The sequence below is a fragment of the Periplaneta americana genome, chromosome 4, assembly GCF_040183065.1.
Source record: "Periplaneta americana isolate PAMFEO1 chromosome 4, P.americana_PAMFEO1_priV1, whole genome shotgun sequence".
Taxonomy (NCBI): Eukaryota; Metazoa; Arthropoda; class Insecta; order Blattodea; family Blattidae; genus Periplaneta; species Periplaneta americana.
In genome coordinates this window covers 44,347,928-44,369,736 of record NC_091120.1, presented here as the reverse complement: position 1 = coordinate 44,369,736, position 21,809 = coordinate 44,347,928, and the positions used below count along the sequence as shown (strand labels likewise).

The 21,809-nt window shown below is 36.3% G+C and overlaps 1 protein-coding gene across 1 annotated transcript in view; it reads right to left on the bottom strand.

Moving 5' to 3' along the window:
• The window catches only part of LOC138698909 (putative methyltransferase NSUN7), a 67,773-nt gene extending 51,508 nt beyond the window's left edge, over positions 1-16,265 (bottom strand). The window contains exon 1 of the mRNA XM_069825107.1: positions 15,940-16,265. Coding sequence (XP_069681208.1) covers positions 15,940-16,079 — 140 coding nt within the window. The 5' untranslated portion in view covers positions 16,080-16,265. The remainder of the gene's footprint in view (positions 1-15,939) is intronic.
• Between the last annotated feature and the right edge of the window lie 5,544 nt (positions 16,266-21,809).

The following is a 21,809-nucleotide window of genomic DNA, read 5'->3' as shown; positions in this document are numbered from 1 at the left end:
TTGGCGCGAAACCAGATGGCCTTCTTCGATTCCCAGTCGGGGGCAAGTTACCTATTTGAGGTTTTTTCAGGGGTTTTTCCTCAACCCAATATGAGCAAATGCTAGGTAACTTTCGGTGCTGGACCCCGGACTCATTTTTACCGGCATTAGGCCTATCACCTTAATTTCACTCAGACACTAAATGAGCCGTTCAGAGCAAAAGTGGTGTAAGTCAAAATTGGGTAATGAGGTTTAAAGTAAAAATTCTGTAAAATACAATGCAAAGTAGCAATTAATATGGTCTTCTTGCTATCCACTGACTACTAATAGTTTAAATAAATTGAATATTAATTGTTGCTTTGCGCTGTATTTTACAGAATGTTTACTTTAACCCTCATTACCCATTTTTGACTTACACCACTTCTGCTCTGAACGGCTCAAATAATCTAAGATGTTGAAAAAGAGTCGTAAAATAACCAACTAAAATAAATTCAGCCACCGTAGGGAAACTACGTTGTATGTTTCGATAGAGTTTCATGTAAGTTTTCTCTTGAAAATTTGGCAATATTAATAACAATAGAAGCCATCTCTCGTTACCGTTTTTGGGTCAAGTGACTGGGTTTAGTTTGAATGATTTTACGCGTTAGTAGCCTATTTCCTTTATCAGACTATACGACGTTTCTTCTTGTGGGTGCAGCAATTGATACAATCAATAAATATCGCATTAGTGGAAAATGGCTCTTCGAATATAATTGAGTAGCCTAATGTGCTGCAGGACTGCAGTTACACAAGACTTCGAATCAGAGTCAATAAATTGTTATATTCGAATAGAGATGATGCATTGTCTGATACATTGCTATTATTATAACAAAAGACTATAATTCAATTCTATCAATCATACAATGACAGACGACGTCAAAAATGATGGACACCATCCAGTTTGCTTCTTCCTTGACTCAACTACAGTAAGGCCAATGTGAGTTGGCGCCTTGCTCCACACGCTCGTGAAGTTTTGTCTTTAGATTTCATCTCAAATGAAAACTTGCACATAAACGTAATAGCCTCTTGTAAATTAGTAAAATTAGCAAGAGCAATGAGCATTTAAAATGAGAAACGCAAACGAACGTATCCAGAGTATCCCAGAAACACCGTCCACATTTTTCGAATAGGCAACCCAGATCACGTCAAAAGGGTTGGATATGCTGGTTTAACGACTTTTAATACTAAAAGAACATAAATCTTTAATTGAATATAACTTTCACCACCCTGATACTCCTACAAAATGCATCCAAAATGACACGTGAACCATGGAAATAAACTTAAGTATAACTTGAAGAAATGGAAGTATTTCTTGGACACGCTGGATATAAATTGTATTCTGTTAATATTCGAGCGATACTGTCGTTTGATGAAATTGATTTATCAGGAGTCTATTATGTGGGCTACGAAAGAAATACGTTTGGTTTGCTTTCTGTACAGTAGGGCAGTAATATACCATTTTTTACTTTCTGTTATTGCACTGCCCGCTAGATATTCAAGATCGGGAGAGCAGTGACAAAAAGGATAGAATCGATTCCGTTATATTCATATTGTTCTCCTTCTCTTCCTCTTGATCTTCTTGTCTTCACCTTCTTCTCCCTGTGTTCCCCTTGTTATCCTTGTCTTCCCCTTGCTCTCCTCATCTTCCCCTTTTCTTCCTTGTATTGTTCTTCTCTAATTCTTCACTTTCTTCTCCTTGTATTCCCCTTTTTCTCCTTCTCTTCCTCTTGATCTCCTTGTCTTCACCTTCTTCTCTCTGTGTTCCCCTTGTTATCCTTGTCTTCCCTTTGCTCTCCTCATCTTCCCCTTTTCCTCCTTATATTGTTCTTCTCTAATTCTTCACCTTCTTCTCCTTGTATTCCCCTTCTCTTTGTCTTCCCTTGATATTCTTTTCATCCTTCGTTTTTCTTTCATTCCCCTTGTTTGCTTTGGATACCCTTTGTTCTCCTTATCTTCCCCTCGTTTCTTTTCTTTATTTTGCACTTGTTCTCTTTTTTTCTTTGTATTTCCCTTATTCTCTTTGTATTCTTCTTGAAAATTATCCCCAGGTTTTAACTTAACAAAGTCTTCATGATTTGAAAGTCATGTATGGTGCGGCTTCGCTCCACAATTAATCATTGGACAATATTTCTTCGAAGAAGATAACAATGGATTAATAGAGACTGTCAGTCCACCGCTGTGGTCTCGTGGTATCGTGTTCGCTACCGAACCCAGCGGGCCGGGGTTCGATTACCCGCTTAGGACAAGTTGCCTGGATGAGGTTTTATCTGGGATTTTCCCTCACTCCTATGGATGAATATCAGTTAACTTTATCAGGCGTATGGAACCCCACTCATTCTCGCCACTTCCTTCCCCCCCTCATAATCCTTCCTTATCATTCCGGTTGTCTTTCTAGATTTTCAGATCGCGCATGCGGCGGCCTTCCGAAGCTCCTGACGCTCTCGGCCGGTCTCCATGGATATGTCAAAGCATGGCAGTTGGTAACCCGGCAGCGGAACCTACACTTGGGTGGAATGAAGGATGGTGGGACTGATCGTTAGGGTGTTAGGGGTTAGGTCGGTTCGGCGTGGGTGCGGTCGGTGGGCTTGCAACTCATCCCAGGGGCGCACAATAAACCTCAGGTCGGGGTGCACAGGGATGTTCTCCTCCCGGCCTCAGATATATATATATATATATATATATATATATATATATATATATATATATATATAGAGAGAGAGAGACAGAGAGAGAGAGAGACTGTCACAATAAACGGAAAACGCTACTAGAATTTACTACAGAATTCTGTCACTCCTAGGCTAAGGAATCACAATCTGGAAAACATAATCTTCATGTAAGATGACGCACTATCCCACATCTACACAGATACACACCTGCGAAACAATTTCACGGGTCTTTGGCGATCGTGTTATTATTAGTCAGTGTCCAACAATATGACCTCCACGATCTCCAGATCTCAATGTTGCCCACTTTTGGTTGTGGGGTTATTTTAAAGAACGAGTTTACGTGGAACACCAAACAGCCCTACAGCAACACAAACATAAGCTTATTATTACTTCGCAAGAAATTGGGAATATTCCTAGACGTTGTCTGCAAAATGTTGTTCATGGAGTCGTAAAAAGAATAGTGTTTGTTGAACAAGAGAAACGGCGTACATATTCCCGACGTTTCATCAAATTCAAACGTTATTTTATTTGCCCAACACAATAATGTTTTTGTGTTTTTTTTCTATCTCAAATATTATAATCAGGGAAAGGATTTATATGTAAATACATATTTACTTATAAAGCTAATATAATTTATATTTTGCATTATCTTTATGTTTCACAATGTGTAGGGTTGAAAAATCCTACTTTTATTTTCCATATTTTTCCATATTTTAGAGTTTAGTACATATTTTCGTTAATTTCCATATATTTTCCATATTTCATATAAAACAGTCCATATTATATTAGGTTTAACAATAAAACAAAACAAAATTCCATTAACTTTTAAAAATACATTTCAACAATAGAGATTTAAACACATGTTCAGTAATCCCTTTAACATCAGAGTTATTTGAAAATTAGCAGTCCTATCAACAATGGGAAAGTAAGTTACAAAACTGTATTAATTTAATTTAAAATTTTTAACAGACTTCAGTTGTGCAGCTCAACAGTTAAATGCCAGTCAGAGTACACATAGGTTCAGTTTTGTAAATCATACTATAAAGACGGTAAATATGCCAAAAGTACGTCATTCAGTCAATTTAAAATCAAAACTAACAAGTTACATTTCAGAATTTAAAGAAGATGGTTTATCAACTGACAATAAAATATTATTTTGTAATTTGTGTCAGTGTGCAGTATCATCTACACAAAAGTTCCTGGTGCAACAACACATTACAACTAGTAAACATCAGGCCAACAAACAACTAAATTCCAAGCAGAGACAATTGTTTTTAACACAACCAACAACATCGAATGTAAGATCTGAGTTTAACATCGATCTGTGCCGTTCTCTCATCTCTGCTGATATTCCTCTCTACAAACTAAAGAATAAGGTCTTCAGGGAATTCCTTGAAAAATATACTCAACATACAATCCCGGATGAGTCAACACTTAGGAAGACGTATGCTCCATCCATCTACGATGAGACAATACAGAAGATAAGAGATGAAATTAAAGATAGTTCAATTTGGGTTTCCATTGATGAGACTCCCGACAAAGAAGGTAGACTTGTTGGTAATGTAGTTATCGGTTTGTTAAGTGAACAATATTCTGAACGAATTCTTTTACATTGTGATGTTCTAGAAAAGTGCAATAACAAAACTATAGTTAAACTGTTCAACGAAGCTATGGGTATCCTGTGGCCAAAGGGTATTATGTACGATAATGTGTTATTCTTTATTAGCGATGCTGCCCCTTATATGGTCAAAGCTGGACAAGCATTATCTGTTGTATATCCTAAATTGACTCATTTTACTTGTGTGGCGCATGCATTTCATCGTGTGGCAGAAGTGGTCAGAGACAATTTCCCTAAAGTAGATTTGTTGATTTCATCAGTGAAAAAAGTATTTCTCAAAGCTCCCAGTAGAGTTAACGTGTTGAAAGAAATGTACCCTGAAATTCCATTGCCACCAAAGCCAATTTTAACTAGATGGGGTACATGGCTAGAAGCAGTTGAATATTATGCCGAACATATAGACTCTATTAACAATGTTCTCCTTGCATTGGACTCTGAAGATGCAGTCTCAATTGATACTGCGAAAACAGTTACCTGTGACATAAGTGTGAAGAATGACTTAGCTCACATTCAGCATACATTTTCATGCATCATAAAAACGCTCAAAAGTCTCCAAAATAGGCACCTTTCACTAACTGAAAGTTTTGAAATTATAAATAGTACTGTGGAACAACTGAATCGTGGTAGAGGTAAAGTTGCAGATGCAGTAAGAGCTAAGGTGGACACTGTACTTTCAAAAAACCCTGGATATGAAGAACTACAAAAGGTTGTTGCTGTGATGAGTGGTGAATCAACAGTGAAGATTAACTTGGACTTATCCCCAGCAGACATTGTGAAATTGAATTATGTACCAGTTACTTCTTGTGACGTCGAACGCTCTTTTAGTCAGTATAAATCTATCCTCAGAGACAATAGAAGAAGATTCACTTTTCAGCACTTGAAAGAAATGTTTGTAACCTATTGTTATGGTAACAGACAATAAAAATTGTGTTTTGTTGAAACTACATTGGAAGATAAGGTACGTCCATTATATTTTTTGTTTAGTTTGATTAAAATGTACCAATATTTAACGTACATAGTCATTTTTTTATAATTTTAAGTCCATATTTAATTCCATATTTTGGTAAAAATCCATATTTAATTCCATATTTTGGTAAAAATAACTACATATATATTTACATATTTCATATATTTTTAGTCCATATAAATCCGTTCCCTGATTATAATAATTATAAGGCTTTAAAATTTGAAGTAACTTATAGGTCTATGTTAAGTTCATGGATAATGCTCTTCTTGCTATAGTTTAGGTAAAAATAGTAATAATAATACTTACTTACTTACTTACTCACTTACTTACTTACTGGCCTTTAAGGAACCCGGAGGTTCATTGCCGCCCTCACATAAGCCCGCCATTGATCCCTTTCCTGAGCAAGATTAATCCATTCTCTATTATCATATCCCACCTCCCTGAAATCCATTTTAATATTATCTTCCCATCTACGTCTCGGCCTCCCTAAAGGTCTTTTTCCCTCCGGCCTCCCAACTAACACTCTATAGGCCCATGCATTTCTGGATTCGCCCATACGTGCTACATGCCCTGCCCATCTCAAACGTCTGGATTTAATGCTCCTAATTATGTCAGGTGAAGAACACAATGCGTGCAGTTCTGTGTTGTGTAACTTTCTCCATTCTCCTGTAACTTCATCCCTCTTAGCCCCAAATATTTTCCTAAGCACCTTATTCTCAAACACTCTTAACCTATGTTCCTCTCTCAAAGTGAGAGTCCAAGTTTCACAACCATAAAGAACAACCGGTAGTATAACTGTTTTATAAAATCTAACTTAATAATAATAATAATAATAATAATAATAATAATAATAATAATAATAATAATCTCACACGCATGTTAAATCAGAAAGAACGTGAAATATGAAGGCATTCAGATGTACGAATTTGGCAACGTTGCCGTTCAGAGTATGGTAGCATTTAAACCTCTCTTGCATCGAGGATAGCAGCTCTTAGGTGTTTATCACAGGGGTCGTCACTCGGCGGCCCAAGAATAGCGTCAGTGTCAGAGTGATCAAGCGGACGGGGAGCGACGTTTGAGAGGCAGTGATGCGCGTGGTCGGGGTACAAATCGAATATATTTCATACAGTCACGCTATTCAGCCGACATACACATCGCTCAGAGGGGCTGTGGGATTCGACAACTGCACAACCACACACAACCAAGAAAAAATGTAAATGGCAAGACTGCAGAATGAATGGCTGACCTTGGTGGCTCGAGAAATCTAATTTTGGATACTAAATTCTGCTCAAGCAGCTAGGTCAGATACATTAGTTTCTGATCTATAAGCCCTTTATTTTGCGGTAACTATATTTTAAAGTGATGTGAGATTAAATAAATAAAATTCTCGAGAAAGTAAATACCATGAACAATATTTTAACTGGGAAAAGAGCAGTTAACCTAAATTTTAATTTAAGTAAGATATAGAAAAATATTCTTCAGAGTTAGTCTTCAAATGAATTAGGCCTATATTGTAAAATCAGTCCAGTTATAGAAATAAATATGAATGCAAAAAAAAAAAAAAAAAGACTGAATAGGCTTGTACAGGAACAAAGGTTCACGGTTAGTTAAGATAATTTTGATTAGTTTCTGGAATAGTTCCTTTCTAGAGAATGTCATGTAAGTGCTGGTATTATTAATATCATTATTATAGTTACAACCGTCCACTACTGTGGAGTAACGGTTAGCATGCCAGATCGTGAAACGAGCGGGCCCGGTTTATTTTATTTATTTAGTTTTCTAATAATAATTGTAACATAAAATATAATATATACAGAAAAACTTTAGCTCGCCCCTGAAAGAGTAGAACTTGTGCTCAGGGGCGGATTCCTGAATTGAAATTAAGAAGTACTGTATATAATACAATTTGACTTATGTCTACAACGCAATAAGAACTTAAATTTACAATTTTTCAATTTTTATAAAATCCATACATAACTTTTTAAATTTAATACTAGAACTATTAGAATTGACAAGATTAGGATATTTAAATATAAATTTGTTATATATTCTTGGGCCTAAATTACTACTACGATTAAATACTGTAGCAGTGTTGCATTTTTGTTCAAACAATCTTAAAGAATTCATACCTTTTGTTTCATAACTATGAGAATACAATTCAAAATTAGTTCGATTTTTATTTATGAATTTTATTAACACAATATAATAAATTCGTCTTATGTTAAGAACATTAAAGTCTAAAAATAATTTTTGAGATGGATGTTATGTTTTATTTAACGACGCTCGCAACTGCATAGGTTATATCAGCGTCGCCGGATGTGCCGGAATTCTGTCCCGCAGGAGTTATTTTACATGCCAGTAAATCTACTGACATGAGCCTGTCGAATTTAAGCACACTTAAATGCTATCGACCTGGCCGGGGATCGAACCCGCAACCTTGAGCATAGAAGGCCAGCACTATACCAACTCGCCAATCAGGTCGACTTTGAGGTGGAAAATCAATAGGTTTATGAAGACATATTTTAATTATTTTCTTCAGTAATAAATAAAGTGGATTGAAATTGGATTTAAAAAAGCTACCCCATAAATTCTGGTTGGGACAATTTACCTGGTTGAGGTTTTTCCCGGGGTTTTCCCTCAACCCATTAAGAGTAAATGCTGTGTAAATTTCGGCGCTAGTTCCTGCACTAATTTTGCCGGCATTATCATCTTCACCTCACTCAGAGGCTAGAAACCATAGTAGTTAATAAAGCGTCGTAAAATAACCAATTAAAATCATCACAACTATTATAATTAATTACACAGCCGGCATTCGGGTAATGCTTGTCGCCGAACGGTCACGCAATTGTACGAATATAGGTAACACGCTGACAATGGCATGTGGATAAATTATGGCGAAATGAGTCCGAAGTCCAACGCCGGAAGATAGCCAGCAATTCAATTTTAATTGGTTGAGGGAAAATCTCTGAAAAATCCCCAACCAGCTTCCTTGTCCCAACTGTGTTTTGAATCCTGGCCAGCTAACATGTTAATATAAGTTATAATATTATTTGTCGCATTACTAACTCTGTGCATTTGTTTACCACAGAGTAGTCTTTATATGTCCAAGCGCCAATCAATGTCACCGTTTGCAATACACTGTCTAGATTATGCAACGGCATTTGCCTAATACAATTGCTGAGTAGCATTGTGAACTCACTACGGTACTCTTATTTCAGACATTCTTTAAACTGTGGATTGCTAGCTATGGTCCGTCCCAGGAATCTGTGGAGTAGGAAGACGAAACAAGACCTCTGTGCAAGTGGTATGTGGAGGGCTAGGGCCAATAACAGCTCTGGGGGGAGCCATTGGTTAAACGAAACTACCAATCCCTTGTAGAGAGGGGATAATTTCTATCTGAACACTATCCCTTAGCGGCCTCGAGCTGATGCTGCCCGCAATACACTGTGACACAGATAGGCTCAGCCCTCACATGCGCCGGTAGACTCTACAGATTCCTGTTTCGGTGCTGGTCTAACATCCAGGCGACCCGGTTCGATTTGTGGTGCACAAAGCAGACAGTGCAGAGGATTTATTCCTCGTGATCTTTCCGTTTCCCTCTATCATTCCACCAACATTCTCTACCGCCTCCTCATTTCAGCTATCATCTGCAATTGTAAAAATCCTGCCTCTACAGGGGCTGAGATAGGATGGCCCAACTGTCAGCGTCAGATTCATGAATGTCACCCGGACCACCTGTCGGACTTGGACAATCACCGCGTATACAGAGTGAACCGTAAGTAATGATATTAATTTCAGGGAGTTATTCTTTGAGATATTTCAACAAAAAAATTTAAAACAATTTTGCTCGTTTGTGTTTCCTTTTCGAGACAGAAATTGTTTTATATGAAATATTTCAGAGCGTGTTTTGGGGAAGCCATTGATTTAATTCTCGATATAAAGTAAAAGGAAATCCATGGCACTACAGCCCATGAAGGGCCAAGATCGACCAGCCGGCTGCTGGCCTCACGTCCACATGCCGAAGCAAAGGTAGACGGTCATCCAACCAGTATGGAGGTATCGTGTGGTTAGCACGATGATCTCCCCAGCCGTTATAGCTGGTTTGCGAAACCGGATTTTCGCTACCTATCGTAGTTCCCCAAGTGCATCACGATGCTGGGTGGGCACCGGTCCCATGCACTGGCCGAAATTTCATGAGAAAATTTCGTCCCCATGAGGACTCGAACCAGCGCGCATTCCGTAACGCGAGTCCTAGGCAGGATGCCTTAGACCACGACCCCACGGCGCGGGACTAATTCTCAATATGCTCAGTCAATTTATTTTTTTAGTTGGTTATTTAACGACGCTGTATTAACTACTGGGCTATTTAGCGTCGATGAGATTGGTGATAGCGAGATGGTATTTGGCGAGATGAGGTGGAAGATTCGCTATAGATTACCTGGAATTCACCTTACGGTTTGGTAAAACCTCGGAAAAACCCAACCAGATAATCAGCCCAAGTGGGGATCGAACCCGAGCCCGAGCGCAACTTCAGACCGACAGGCAAACGCCTTAACCGACGAGCCACGCCGGTGGTTCAGTCAATTTAAGAGAGCAATGTATTATGATAATAAATAATTGAAAGAATTTTAGTTTTGTTCTTTAAAAGTGCAGAAATTTGATTCGAACTAATGTAACTTTTCGTTTTGAAAAGGAATTTTAAAAAGTTTTATACATTTGTTCGGATCAAATTTCTGCATAGACTATTTAAAGGACTAAGCTAAAATTATTTCAAGCATTTATTATCATATTACACTGCTCTCTTAAACTGACTGACTGACTGGCTAGCTAGCTGACTGACTGACTGACTGACTGACTGACTGACTGACTGACTGACTGACTGACTGACTGATTGACTGACTGACTGACTGACTGACTGACTGACTGACTGACTGACTGACTGACTGAGCATATTGGGAATTAAATTAATGACTTTCCCAAAACAAGCTATGAAATGTTTCATAAGTTATAGAACAATTTTTATCTCGAAAAGGAAGCAAAACCGAGCAGAATTGTATTAAACTTTGTTTGTTTGAAATATCTTAGAGAATAACTCCCTGAAAAGAATGACATTACTTACGGTTGACTCTGTATAGGGCGCTCAATGAGCCAAAGTGTGTCTAAGTGTACGGACCCGTACCGTGTCCAGCCCCAGTAAAACCAGCCAGCCCGGATTGTCTGTTTATTTCAATTTTTAGAACAAAAAACGATGACGACGATGGAGCAATATAAGAGAGAAACTGGAAAAGGCCCGCACTACGGAAATCAGTTTCATAATAGCTTTGACCGCCATGAATCTCACAAAATGCGTCCAGAATCGAACAAGGATCTCTGGATGAAAAAATTTCAGGTGACAGCTGTTTCTGGGTCACGACTCATGACCTAGGTCTATAAGCTATTGTTAAATTATTCTAACACGTTACTGACTGCTCAAGTTTATTTTCCTTCCTGCTATATTGCCACCAAGTTCGTTTAATATCATTCGTGGTGTATTTCCAGCACTGAAATAATTGGCCAATTGTCTTTATACTCGCTGTGAGATCCATGCCCTTGGCGGAAAACCCAACCGCAATATGGTAATAAGGCAATTTTGTATTTTCTACCTACAAGGAAGCTTTAGAAGAAAATGTAGGCGTGAATGTTGTTATAGAATTCGTATTGTAGTCGAATATTTGCTATGATCGCGGCACATGCCTCAATTTAAGGGGTTAGGTACAGCTTAAAGCAGTAAAATGTTTGGAAATATTCAACTTTTTTTTCTCCATTAATGTATCTTGTATAATAATGAAAATTGGTATGTGTAAAATACTGTCCATCTGCTATATGAAAAAAATACTTTGATAAAAAAAAATGATTTTTTTTTTTTCAAAATTCAAAACGGTGACAGTTCACTATGCAGTGATCAAGCGTTTCCCTCATAACTCATAAACTTGTTAACTTTTTCATGATCTCTCTTTTATTTTATTGCTGAAACTCATATTTACAATATCATGCTCTTTCAACTAAATTACTTGATAAATAATATTTTCTTTTATTTTGTGTTAGAAGAAAATACTGATATTTGACCATTTTTTTAAATGAATTTATTTTTTATCAGACAATCTATCAAAGGTAGAGAAGTGGTCTTGCGTCATATTGTAGATATGACATGCATAAATACACACAACTTTCATCACTGAATGTTGGATAGTTTTTGAGTTATGTGAGAAACGCTTCATCACTGTACAGTGAAATTAATTTTGAAAAGAGAATGTAAATAATTTTTTATCATAAAAATATTTTTTTCATATAGCATAAGGACAGTGTTCCACACATTCTAATTTTCATTACTGTACAAGATACAGTAATGGAGGAAAATATGTTGAATATTTCCCAAATTTTACTGCTGTAAGCTGTACCTAACCCCTTAAGTTCACGTCAAAACTAAATCTTTATTCGAAGTCTCGTTTGATTCCTATGATAGGGGATTGTGAATTTTGCTCCATAAGAGTCTCAACTACAGGCATAAAGTTCACCGCTCTGTCAGTTTAGCAGAATTAAGAAGATGTTAGCATAATAAATCATTATTGGAAGTGTTAGAAAACAAATAACGAATTACTGAATATTTAACCAATGGATCTTATTAATGCAGGCTGTTAAACATTAAAATGTGTCTTAGTGAAACTTACAGCAGAGTCCGTATAGGCCAGTTTCTATCTGATGCTTTTCCAATTCACTGCGGGCTAAAGCAGGGAGATGCACTATCACCTTTACTTTTTAACTTCGCTCTATAATATGCCATTAGGAAAGTTCAGGATAATAGACAGGGTTTGGAATTGAACGAGTTACATCAGCTTCTTGTCTATGCGGATGACGTGAATATGTTAGGAGAAAATCCACAAACGATTAGGGGAAACGCGGAAATTCTAGTTGAAGCAAGTAAAGCGATAGGGTTGGAAGTAAATCCCGAAAAGACTAAGTATATTATTATGTCTCGTGACCAGAATATAGTACGAAATGGAACTATAAAAATTGGAGATTTATCCTTCGAAGAGGTGGAAAAATTCAAATATCTTGGATCAACAGTAACAAACATAAATGACACTCAGGAGGAAATTAAACGCAGAATAAATATGGGAAATGCGTGTCATTATTCGGTTGAGAAGTTTTGTCATCTAGTCTTCTGTCAAAAAATCTGAAAGTTAGAATTTATAAAACAGTTATATTACCGGTTGTTCTGTATGGCTGTGAAACTTGGACTCTCACTTTGAGAGAGAAACCGAGATTAAAGGTGTTTGAGAATAAGGTTCTTAGGAAAATATTTGGGGCTAAGAGGGATGAAGTTACAGGAAAATGGAGAAAGTTACACAACACAGAGCTACACGCATTGTATACTTCACCTGACATAATTAGGACCATAAAATCCAGACGTTTGAGATGGGCAGGACATGTAGCACGTATGGGCGAATCCAGAAATGCATATAGAGTGTTAGTTGGAAGGCCGGAGGGCAAAAGACCTTTGAAGAGGCCGAGACGTAGATGGGAAGATAATATTAAAATGGATTTGAGGGAGGTAGGATATGATGGTAGAGACTGGATTAATCTTGCTCAGGATAGGGACCAATGGCGGGCTTGTGTGAGGGCGGCAATGAACCTCCGGGTTCCTTAAAAGCCAGTAAGTCAGTAGTTAAGGCTGTTAAACATTATCATAGTAACATCACAAGAGGTTTTCATTTTGTCGATAAATCCATCTTTTCTCCTCGTGGATTTCCAAAGGAAATGAAATGTAAGAAGATTATTTCGCAAATAGAATAATAATTTATTTACTTTATTGAGATAATAACGCAAGCCACTTCCTTACATCGCATCATATTTTATTCGAAATCGTACAGAAAACCTGATACTTGTAGTATCTGCTAATTGCTAACTGTAGCCTACAACTAAACAGTGAAAATTTATTTTTTATTAATATTATGAACTTAAAATATTAATATAAAAAAACTTTGAGTATGAAATAGTTAAGGTGCGCCCAAAAAGTTCCTCCCTCATTGAAAAGTTGAATTTCAACGCTGCTGTTATTTTTTATTTCCGTACGATAAATTAATCAAAATATGATATTATAAATCATCGCGTCGAAGTAGGCAACTCTGTTGACAATGTAAATGCATGAACAACTGTAGAATAGACTCAACTGGAAGAAACGTATCTGAGGATTTTCAACAACGCTACATCAAAGAATCGCCGATAAAAACGGCAACTTCAAAGAACTGAGCCGACAAACATGAAACGATGTAACTCAAGAACGCAGCTCCCACTTCGCTTAATAATATCACACAATAGATAGTATAAAAAGCGATTCATCCGATTTACAATAATTAATAGTTAATAAATAAAATAGTTACCGCTGTAGTATAACGGTTAGCGTGTCTGGCCGTGAAACGAGCGGGTCCAGGTTCATATCCTGGTTAGGACAAATTATCGGGTTGAGGTTTTTTCCGGGGTTTTCCCTCAATCCAATAAGAGCAAATGCTGTGTAACTTTCGGCGCTGGACGCTGGACTCAATTCGTTGCCATCATCTTCGTTTCACTCAGACGCTAGAATAACCATCGCATTTGATAAAGCGTCGTAAAATAAACCAATTATATATTTTTTTCTGTAGGCTACTTACTAACTGTAAACATTCTACAAAACCTCATTATACACTTATTCTGTAGAGAAAATTCATATTGCTCATATATGTATGTGTATATATACATATATATATGTGTGTGTGTGTGTGTGTGTGTGTGTGTGTGTGTGTGTGTGTGTGTAGCGTAAACCGTAAATGATGTCATTAGGGCCTAATTGCAGGGAGTTATTCTTTGAGATATTTCAAACAAAACAGTTTAATATAATTTTACTCGTTTTCGCTTCCTTTTCGAGATAAAATTGTCTATATTAAATATTTCATGGCGTGTTCTGGGAAAGCGATTGATTTAATTCCCAACACGCTCAGTCAATTTGAGAGAGCAGTGTATTAAGATAATAAATTATTGAAAGAATTCCAGTTTTGTTCTTTAAATGTGCAGAAATTTGATCTGAACACATGTAACTTTTCGTACTGCAAGTAATTTTACAATGTTACATTTGAAGAGTCCACTGCAAGAATGATGGATGCCATTTGGAATACATTTTGTAGGAGAAGCAATTGAAAGTTTGAAATGCTTAGCGCTCAAAGCTTAACTGAGTTTTTCCAATCATTACTGGACAATGACTATCAGTGTTAATGCCATATAACTTTCTATGTACATTCTATATGTCTTAAGCTATGCATTGACAGTCTTGGTTCATTTTCGACAAGAAAGTGTTATCCATCATTCTTGCAGTGGACTCTTCATTTGTTCGGATCAAATTTCTGCATATTTAAAGAACAAAACTAACATTCGTTCAAGTTTTCCAAAACATGCTATGAAATGTTTTATATAAAACAATCTTTATTTCAAAAAGGAAGCAAAAACAAGAAAAATTGTATTAAAGCTTTTCATTTATTTATTTATTTATTTATTTATTTGTTTGTTTGTTTGTTTGTTTGTTTGTTTGTTTGTTTGTTTGTTTGTTTGTTTGTTTGTTTGTTTGTTTGTTTGTTTGTTTGTTTGCTTGCTTGCTTGCTTGCTTGCTTGCTTGCTTGCTTGCTTGCTTGCTTGCTTGCTTGCTTACTTACTTACTTACTTACTTACTTACTTATTTATTTATTTATTTATTTATTTATTTATTTATTTATTTATTTATTTTGCTAATAATTGTAACATAAAATATAATATATACAGAAAAACTTCAGCTCGCTCATGAAAGAGTAGAACTCGTGCTCAGGGGCGGATTCCTGAATTGAAATTAACAAATATATAATACAATTTGTTTTATGTCTACTACACAATAAGAATGTGTAAATTTAAATTTACAATTTTTCAATTTTTATAAAATCCATACATAACTTTTTAAATTTAATACTAGAACTATTAGAATTGATAAGATTAGGATATTTAAATATAAATTTGTTATATATTCTTGGGCCTAAATTACTACCTACTATGATTAAATACTGTAGCAGTGTTGCATTTTGGTTCAAACAATCTTAAAGAATTCATACCTTTTGTTTCATAACTATGAGAATACAATTCAAAATTATTTCGATTTTATGTATGAATTTTATTAATACAATATAATAAATTTGTCTTATGTTAAGAACTTTAAAGTCTAATAACAATTTTTGAGATGGAAAATCAATAGGTTTATGAAGACATATTTTAATTATTTTCTTCTGTAATAAATAGTTGAAATATCTCAAAGAATAACCCTCTGAAATTAATGACAATATTTACGAATCACTCTGTGCTTATATACTCGACTTAACATTAGTAAATTCCATTTTCAAAACTCTTATCTGATACTAAAGGGACTTCTGCGACAGACTTTCCTAAATGTCCATTAATGAATAGTAAGTAATTATAAGTATTCATTAAAAACGTGTAAGAAACAACTGCAATAACAAAAATAAATTAATTAATACAAATTCTGTCAATCACGCGACATGACTGCTCACTGTTACCAACTACAGTAAAATAAATTCCTCTAGCATGCGTAACAGAATAACCGAAACCTCACAATCACTTACGGATTCGCATCCAAAGCTCGTTGTTGCTCCACTAACTTGAAGTAATTCTTCATTCTCCATTCCTTGTTGCTTGGTAACAGGATGTCACACTGGGCCATAAGGGCCTGTGAATCCATTGAATCGGGCGAGAGTAAATGCATGTTGGCACAATAACAATAAACACTTCAATTCGAATCCCAAAGATCATAGAAACGATCCCGATATCCGTCTGAATAATATTTCAATCTGCGTAATAACATTTTTCGATGGGTAAGAATCTCACTCGTCATTTTCGCTAAGCTCTATCCCGCACCACAGCCAGCGCAAGAGTGATGTAAAAAACTGCGCCACGAGTAGCGAATGTTTTATATAAAAAATATTGTGCTTGGAAGGGTTGGCTTTAGTTGTGGCTCAGCATTTGACGGTTAGGAGTATACACGGAGGGAGGTAAATGCCAGAATGGACTCTTGGTTGGAGGGTTTTGTATGTATACATAAGAAAAAATGTAACTAACATGCGAAAATGCCTAGGTTAGGGGGCGGAGAGACAGGGGAAGGGGTTTACAGACGACGGGTAAACGGCGAAGATGGCGCATGCACTAAGCCAAGCTGACTGGCAGACTGTCTGAGAGCAGGTTACCCCATCCAACATCATATATCACGCAAAGGCTCTTCATGTCTACCAGCGGCATTATAATACTTAACTCATCTAACCTCGTTTTTTGCCCTACTTTTTATTTCTTTCCCCCTTTCTCTTTTAGTCCGTTACTGCAAGTGAGTTTTTCTAACCACAATAATAAAATGGAACCTTAAATTACATTCTAAATCGACTTCATTGAAAACAATTGCTTGCTCTAATGTCGGAATGAAATAACTTATTCAAATAGGAAATGGCAGACAATGGAATTGCGAAATTTTCTCGTTCAACCCTCATTTACTCTGGCCTGTTGCCAAAGCGAAAAAGAAAATGCAAAAATAATGTTTTGATCCATGTCAGACTCCATCAGTAATAGAATCAGAAGGAATAAAATAATTCAAGACTTGCAATGTGGTGCGAGAGGTGATGTTTTTATGTTTTACCTTGTCATAGATCTAAAGACAACCAACATTTCGGAACTATGTAATGGCGTTATTAACTTATTCATCAGAGAAGTCAAGTAATAACCAACATTTCAGAACTACTTACTATCTGTTAACGCCCACTTCTACGTCTTTCCTTCCTAGGTCTTAGGTTTTTGCGGTTCCACAAAACGTCCTGCAGTGAGTCCGGAAACCATAATAAAGGCTGGTCCAAAATAAACCGGGATCGAAAACGACGAGAATGGGAAATTTGTTAAAATATATATATTTAAATATAAGTATTCGCAATTAACGAGAATCTTGCTGGAGCCCGGGAACAGGAATGTGAAAGTTGGCGAAGTTTTAACTTTGTCGTTCTCGTTTCCGATCACCGCCTACTAGGCCTACAGTCTTTCTTTTGTCATCACAAAGACATTTGGTCGTTGTATATTTTGTAGCAAGGAGGCCGTGACATAATTTCTTCTTCATGTATCGTTTCTAACTAATAAAATCAGTAGTCACTTTCAATAGGTATATTTTTTTATTGGGTTATTTTACGACGCTATATCAACATCTAGGTTATTTAGCGTCTGAATGACATGAAGGTGATAATGCCGGTGAAATGAGTCCGGGGTCCAGCACCGAAAGTTACCCAGCATTTGCTCGTATTGGGTTGAGGGAAAACCCCGGAAAAAACCTCAACCAGCTAACTTGCCCCGACCGGGATTCGAACCCGGGCCACCTGGTTTCGCAGCCAGACGCGCTGACCGTTACTCCACAGGTGTGGACGATAGGTATATGATACGTATATATGTATATATATATATATATATACATATATATATGTGTGTGTGTGTGTGTGTGTGATCAGACTTACGATACCTCCATTCTGGTTGGATGATCGTCCACCTCTGCTTCGGCATGTGAACGTGAGGCCAGCAGCCGGCTGGTCGGACTTGGCCCTTAAGGGCTGTGGCGCCATGAATTTACTTTTTTTTTATGTAATCAGACTATCACGTGAATTGAATCCTTAAATATTCTGTGTCATAAATTTTGAAGTTGGTTAACCTGTGTTTATGTTGGCTGGCTTGTACTCATGAGAGAATATCATTGGTCAATTATAGGCCTACACAAACAACATCAGAATGCGTAATATCGACTTGTACATATCGTTATTGACATGGATATCGATATGCACGGTCGTTTTCGTGCTCGGTTTATTGTGAATCAAAAATCTGCACGTTCACGTCTCTCGTCTTCCGTTCTCGTTCTGGTTCTCGTTTCCGTTTTATTGTGAACCAGTTTGTTGAAAGGGAAATAGTTTGTCAATAATTTTGCTTGCGTCGGAATTCTTTTCATTTCCATCCAGAAGAAAGCCACGCTAAGAATTTGATGAAGTAGGCCTATTTAGAAGTACAAACTTCGAATCCAGTGGCAAACATGATAACTACAGAAAACGACTAACAAAAAGAAAAAATATCAATATTGTTCTTATAATTTATCCTTAACAATTATTATCATTAGTCCTACAAGTTATACAACCTTTTTAAATCAGACTTATTGATCAGGCATTTCTTAAAGCTAATTAAATATCTATCAGTAAAAATTTTTAATAGCTTCCCTGTCGATATAAAAAATGAAACTCAAAACATAAGATTATTTAGGGCCAAATTAAAGAACTACCTAATTTCTTACGCCTTATATTCTGTAGGTAAATTCATGACATTCAAGAACACTTATGAAATTGATACTAAAACTATGTGTTGTACTAGTAGACTATATTGTAAATCTCGTCTGTATATATTTGATCTAGACTGTGACTATAAATTAAGACTTTATAATAGTATTAAGTTTTTGACTTGTTCCATATTCTAGCTGTAAAGCAATGTGTGAATACCATGGAATGTTGATAAATACAATACAATACAATACAATACAGTACAATCATAAAGCTTATAAAATGTACGAGTAACCGCACAGATTTATGAACACTGTTCATTTACAACATCAAACCAGCTAATTATAAATCTAATTTGGTTTAATTGGCCTTGGATTGGATCTCTTTAACCTACTTCTTCTCCAGAGTTTTAAAACTGCCCACGTCAGTCTTTTCTTGGTCTTCCGGTACTCCATGCTCCATAGTTCATTATATTGGTATTGATTAAGTTTTATAATTAAGAAAACGTCAGTTCTCTCCGCACTTGTCTATCATTTTTAACATTTCCTAACAATGAATGATAAATTATTGTTATGCATTTTAAAATTCTTCAGAGTATACTTCATGAAAATCTATGTTAAAAGTTCCTAATACATTTTTCTTTCTGAAAAGGAATTTTAAAATGCTACATTTGTTCGGATCAAATTTCTGCACATTTAAAGAATAAAACAAAAATTATTTCAATCATTTATTATCACAATACACTGTTCTCTTAAATTGACTGAGTACATTGAGAATTAAATCAATGGCTTTCTCAAAACACGCTATGAAATGTTTCATATAAAATAATTTCTATCTCGGAAGGAAACAAAAACGAGCGAAATTGTATGAAACTTTTTTGTCTGAAATATCTCAAAGAATAATCCCCTGAAATTAATGATATTACTTACGGTTCACCGTGTATAGTATAAACAGTTATATGCCAATGACATAGCAAGGAAGAAGCCTCTTGCGATCTGAATTAGTTTTCTGAGTCCTGAAGAAAGGTATTTGTAAGCTCATGTAAATTTAAGGGAGTTAGAATGACAGTGAAACAGGAAATATTGTCAGAATAAATTAAACAACTACACCGTAAAAGAAACCAGAGTTGTAATCGGTGTAGAGACAAGAATAATTAAGCACCAACAATAAAATCTATCTAAAAACAGAGGACAACAGACTAAACAGTGGTTCTTGAATTAAATGTAATTCTAAGTGAAGAAAGAAATATTCCTTCAAAGTTTATTTATTTTTATTCATCGTTAAAGGAGCGTTATATAAATTGAATTTGGCGTAGATATTTCATTGACATTTATGATAATTTGAAATTGTATTGTCGGACTTTCAAAATAAGTTATAACTGATGAAGAGTAAAGTTGCCTAATGCCGTGATTCCCCTAATCCCGTGATACTTTTTTTAAACTGAATATCAGTCAAAGCTTTGCCGTTCGATCATAGCGCCAGGCATCTTTTCTGCCTTTATCAGCAACTTTTGAGATCGGTGAACTTTCAAGCAAGATAACCAATCCCGTGATAGTCAGTGAAAAAAACGTATCACGGAATTAGGGGTATCGCGGCATTATTAAAATAAATCCTGTGCATCTCTTATTTGGAGGGGCCGACAATTTCCTCTGCCCAGGGGCGTAAGGACTCGTAAATACGGTCCTGGTTACACGTTATTATTTAGACTGGTCTTAGACGAAAACTTCGAGAACTAGCAGAGTAATTCTTTAACGAAACGTTTTAAAGAATGTACAACAGTTATAGGCCTAACTTATTTTCAAAGTCCGATAATAAAATTTCAGATTAGTGTAAATGTCAGTGGGATACCTACACCAAATTCAATTTATATAACATTCCTTTTAAGAATGCATAAAAAAATAAACTTTGAAGGAATCTCTGTTTCTTAACTTAAAATTAAATTAAATTTATCTTCAGTCTATACATTATTAAACTAATATATCACATATTCATTATATATTAGGTCTCGCCTACCTCACTGAATATTACACGACTACTATGAAGTAGCCAATGTGTATTATCACCATTTAATTCGAGAAAAATTCGTTCCGGCACCAGGAATCGAACCCGAGACCTCTCAGCTCTACGCGCTGAGTGCTCTTTCCAACTGAGATCTATGCCGAGACACGATCCACGGTGCCGGCCGAACTCCTCTCGTAATGTTATTAAACTAAATTTACATTTTGGTTATTTTAAAGGGGTGCTGAAGGGGGAGCGAGAATTTAAGAAGGGGTGCGAAAGCTCATCCCCGCATTCCGCGACGCCACTGTATTATGGAGAAATATAGCCTACACAAGTGGCTAACGAGAAAGACAGGCTACGGAGCGAAGTCACATTCTTAGTCATAACATGGCCAACATTGAACAAGTTCATGTTTAACATGAGTTTAATATAGCAATTCCTCTCCCCCCCCCCCCCCAGAACTTTGAACATGTATTTTTATTAGACGGTTATCAAGATGGCCATGAGTGGACCAAGATAAATACTTGACTCCGATTCGTGCCATAGCCTGTCTTTCTGGACACAATGGTGACGACTTAACAATAACAACAAACAAATGAACGAATAAAAGAAGTGAGCGCGACAAACAAATTTACCCGAACATACATATAAGCCTAGACGTTACTGAAAACTCACAGGCTATTTTAGTACCATACGTTAACAGTCAAGCTGTCCTTAAAACACTCGACTCCATGGTGTCTAAATTTGTACGGAAATTGCTTCAAACCCTCCAGGAACTGTCACAGAACAATGCAGTGGAGCTGTAACGAATGTCAGGCTATTAGGGACTATAAGGGAATAAAAAAAGCAGACAAGCTGGCAAAAAAAAAAAAAGGAGAAAGAAGCTCATACATCGAACCTGAACCAGCCTGAGCTATTAGCAAATCATGTAATTATAAAAACTGCATGAGAAAAAATGGGCAAAATATTCTGATCAATCTCTCAGCAAAACTATTGTTAAGGGCCAACCACTCACGAAGTCTCTCCTGCAACTGGACACAAGAAAACTTAAAGAGAGTGGATGAGTTAATTTACTTACTTACTTACAAATGACTTTTAAGGAATCCGAAGGTTCATTGCCGCCCTCATATAAGCCCGTCATCGGTTTCTATCCT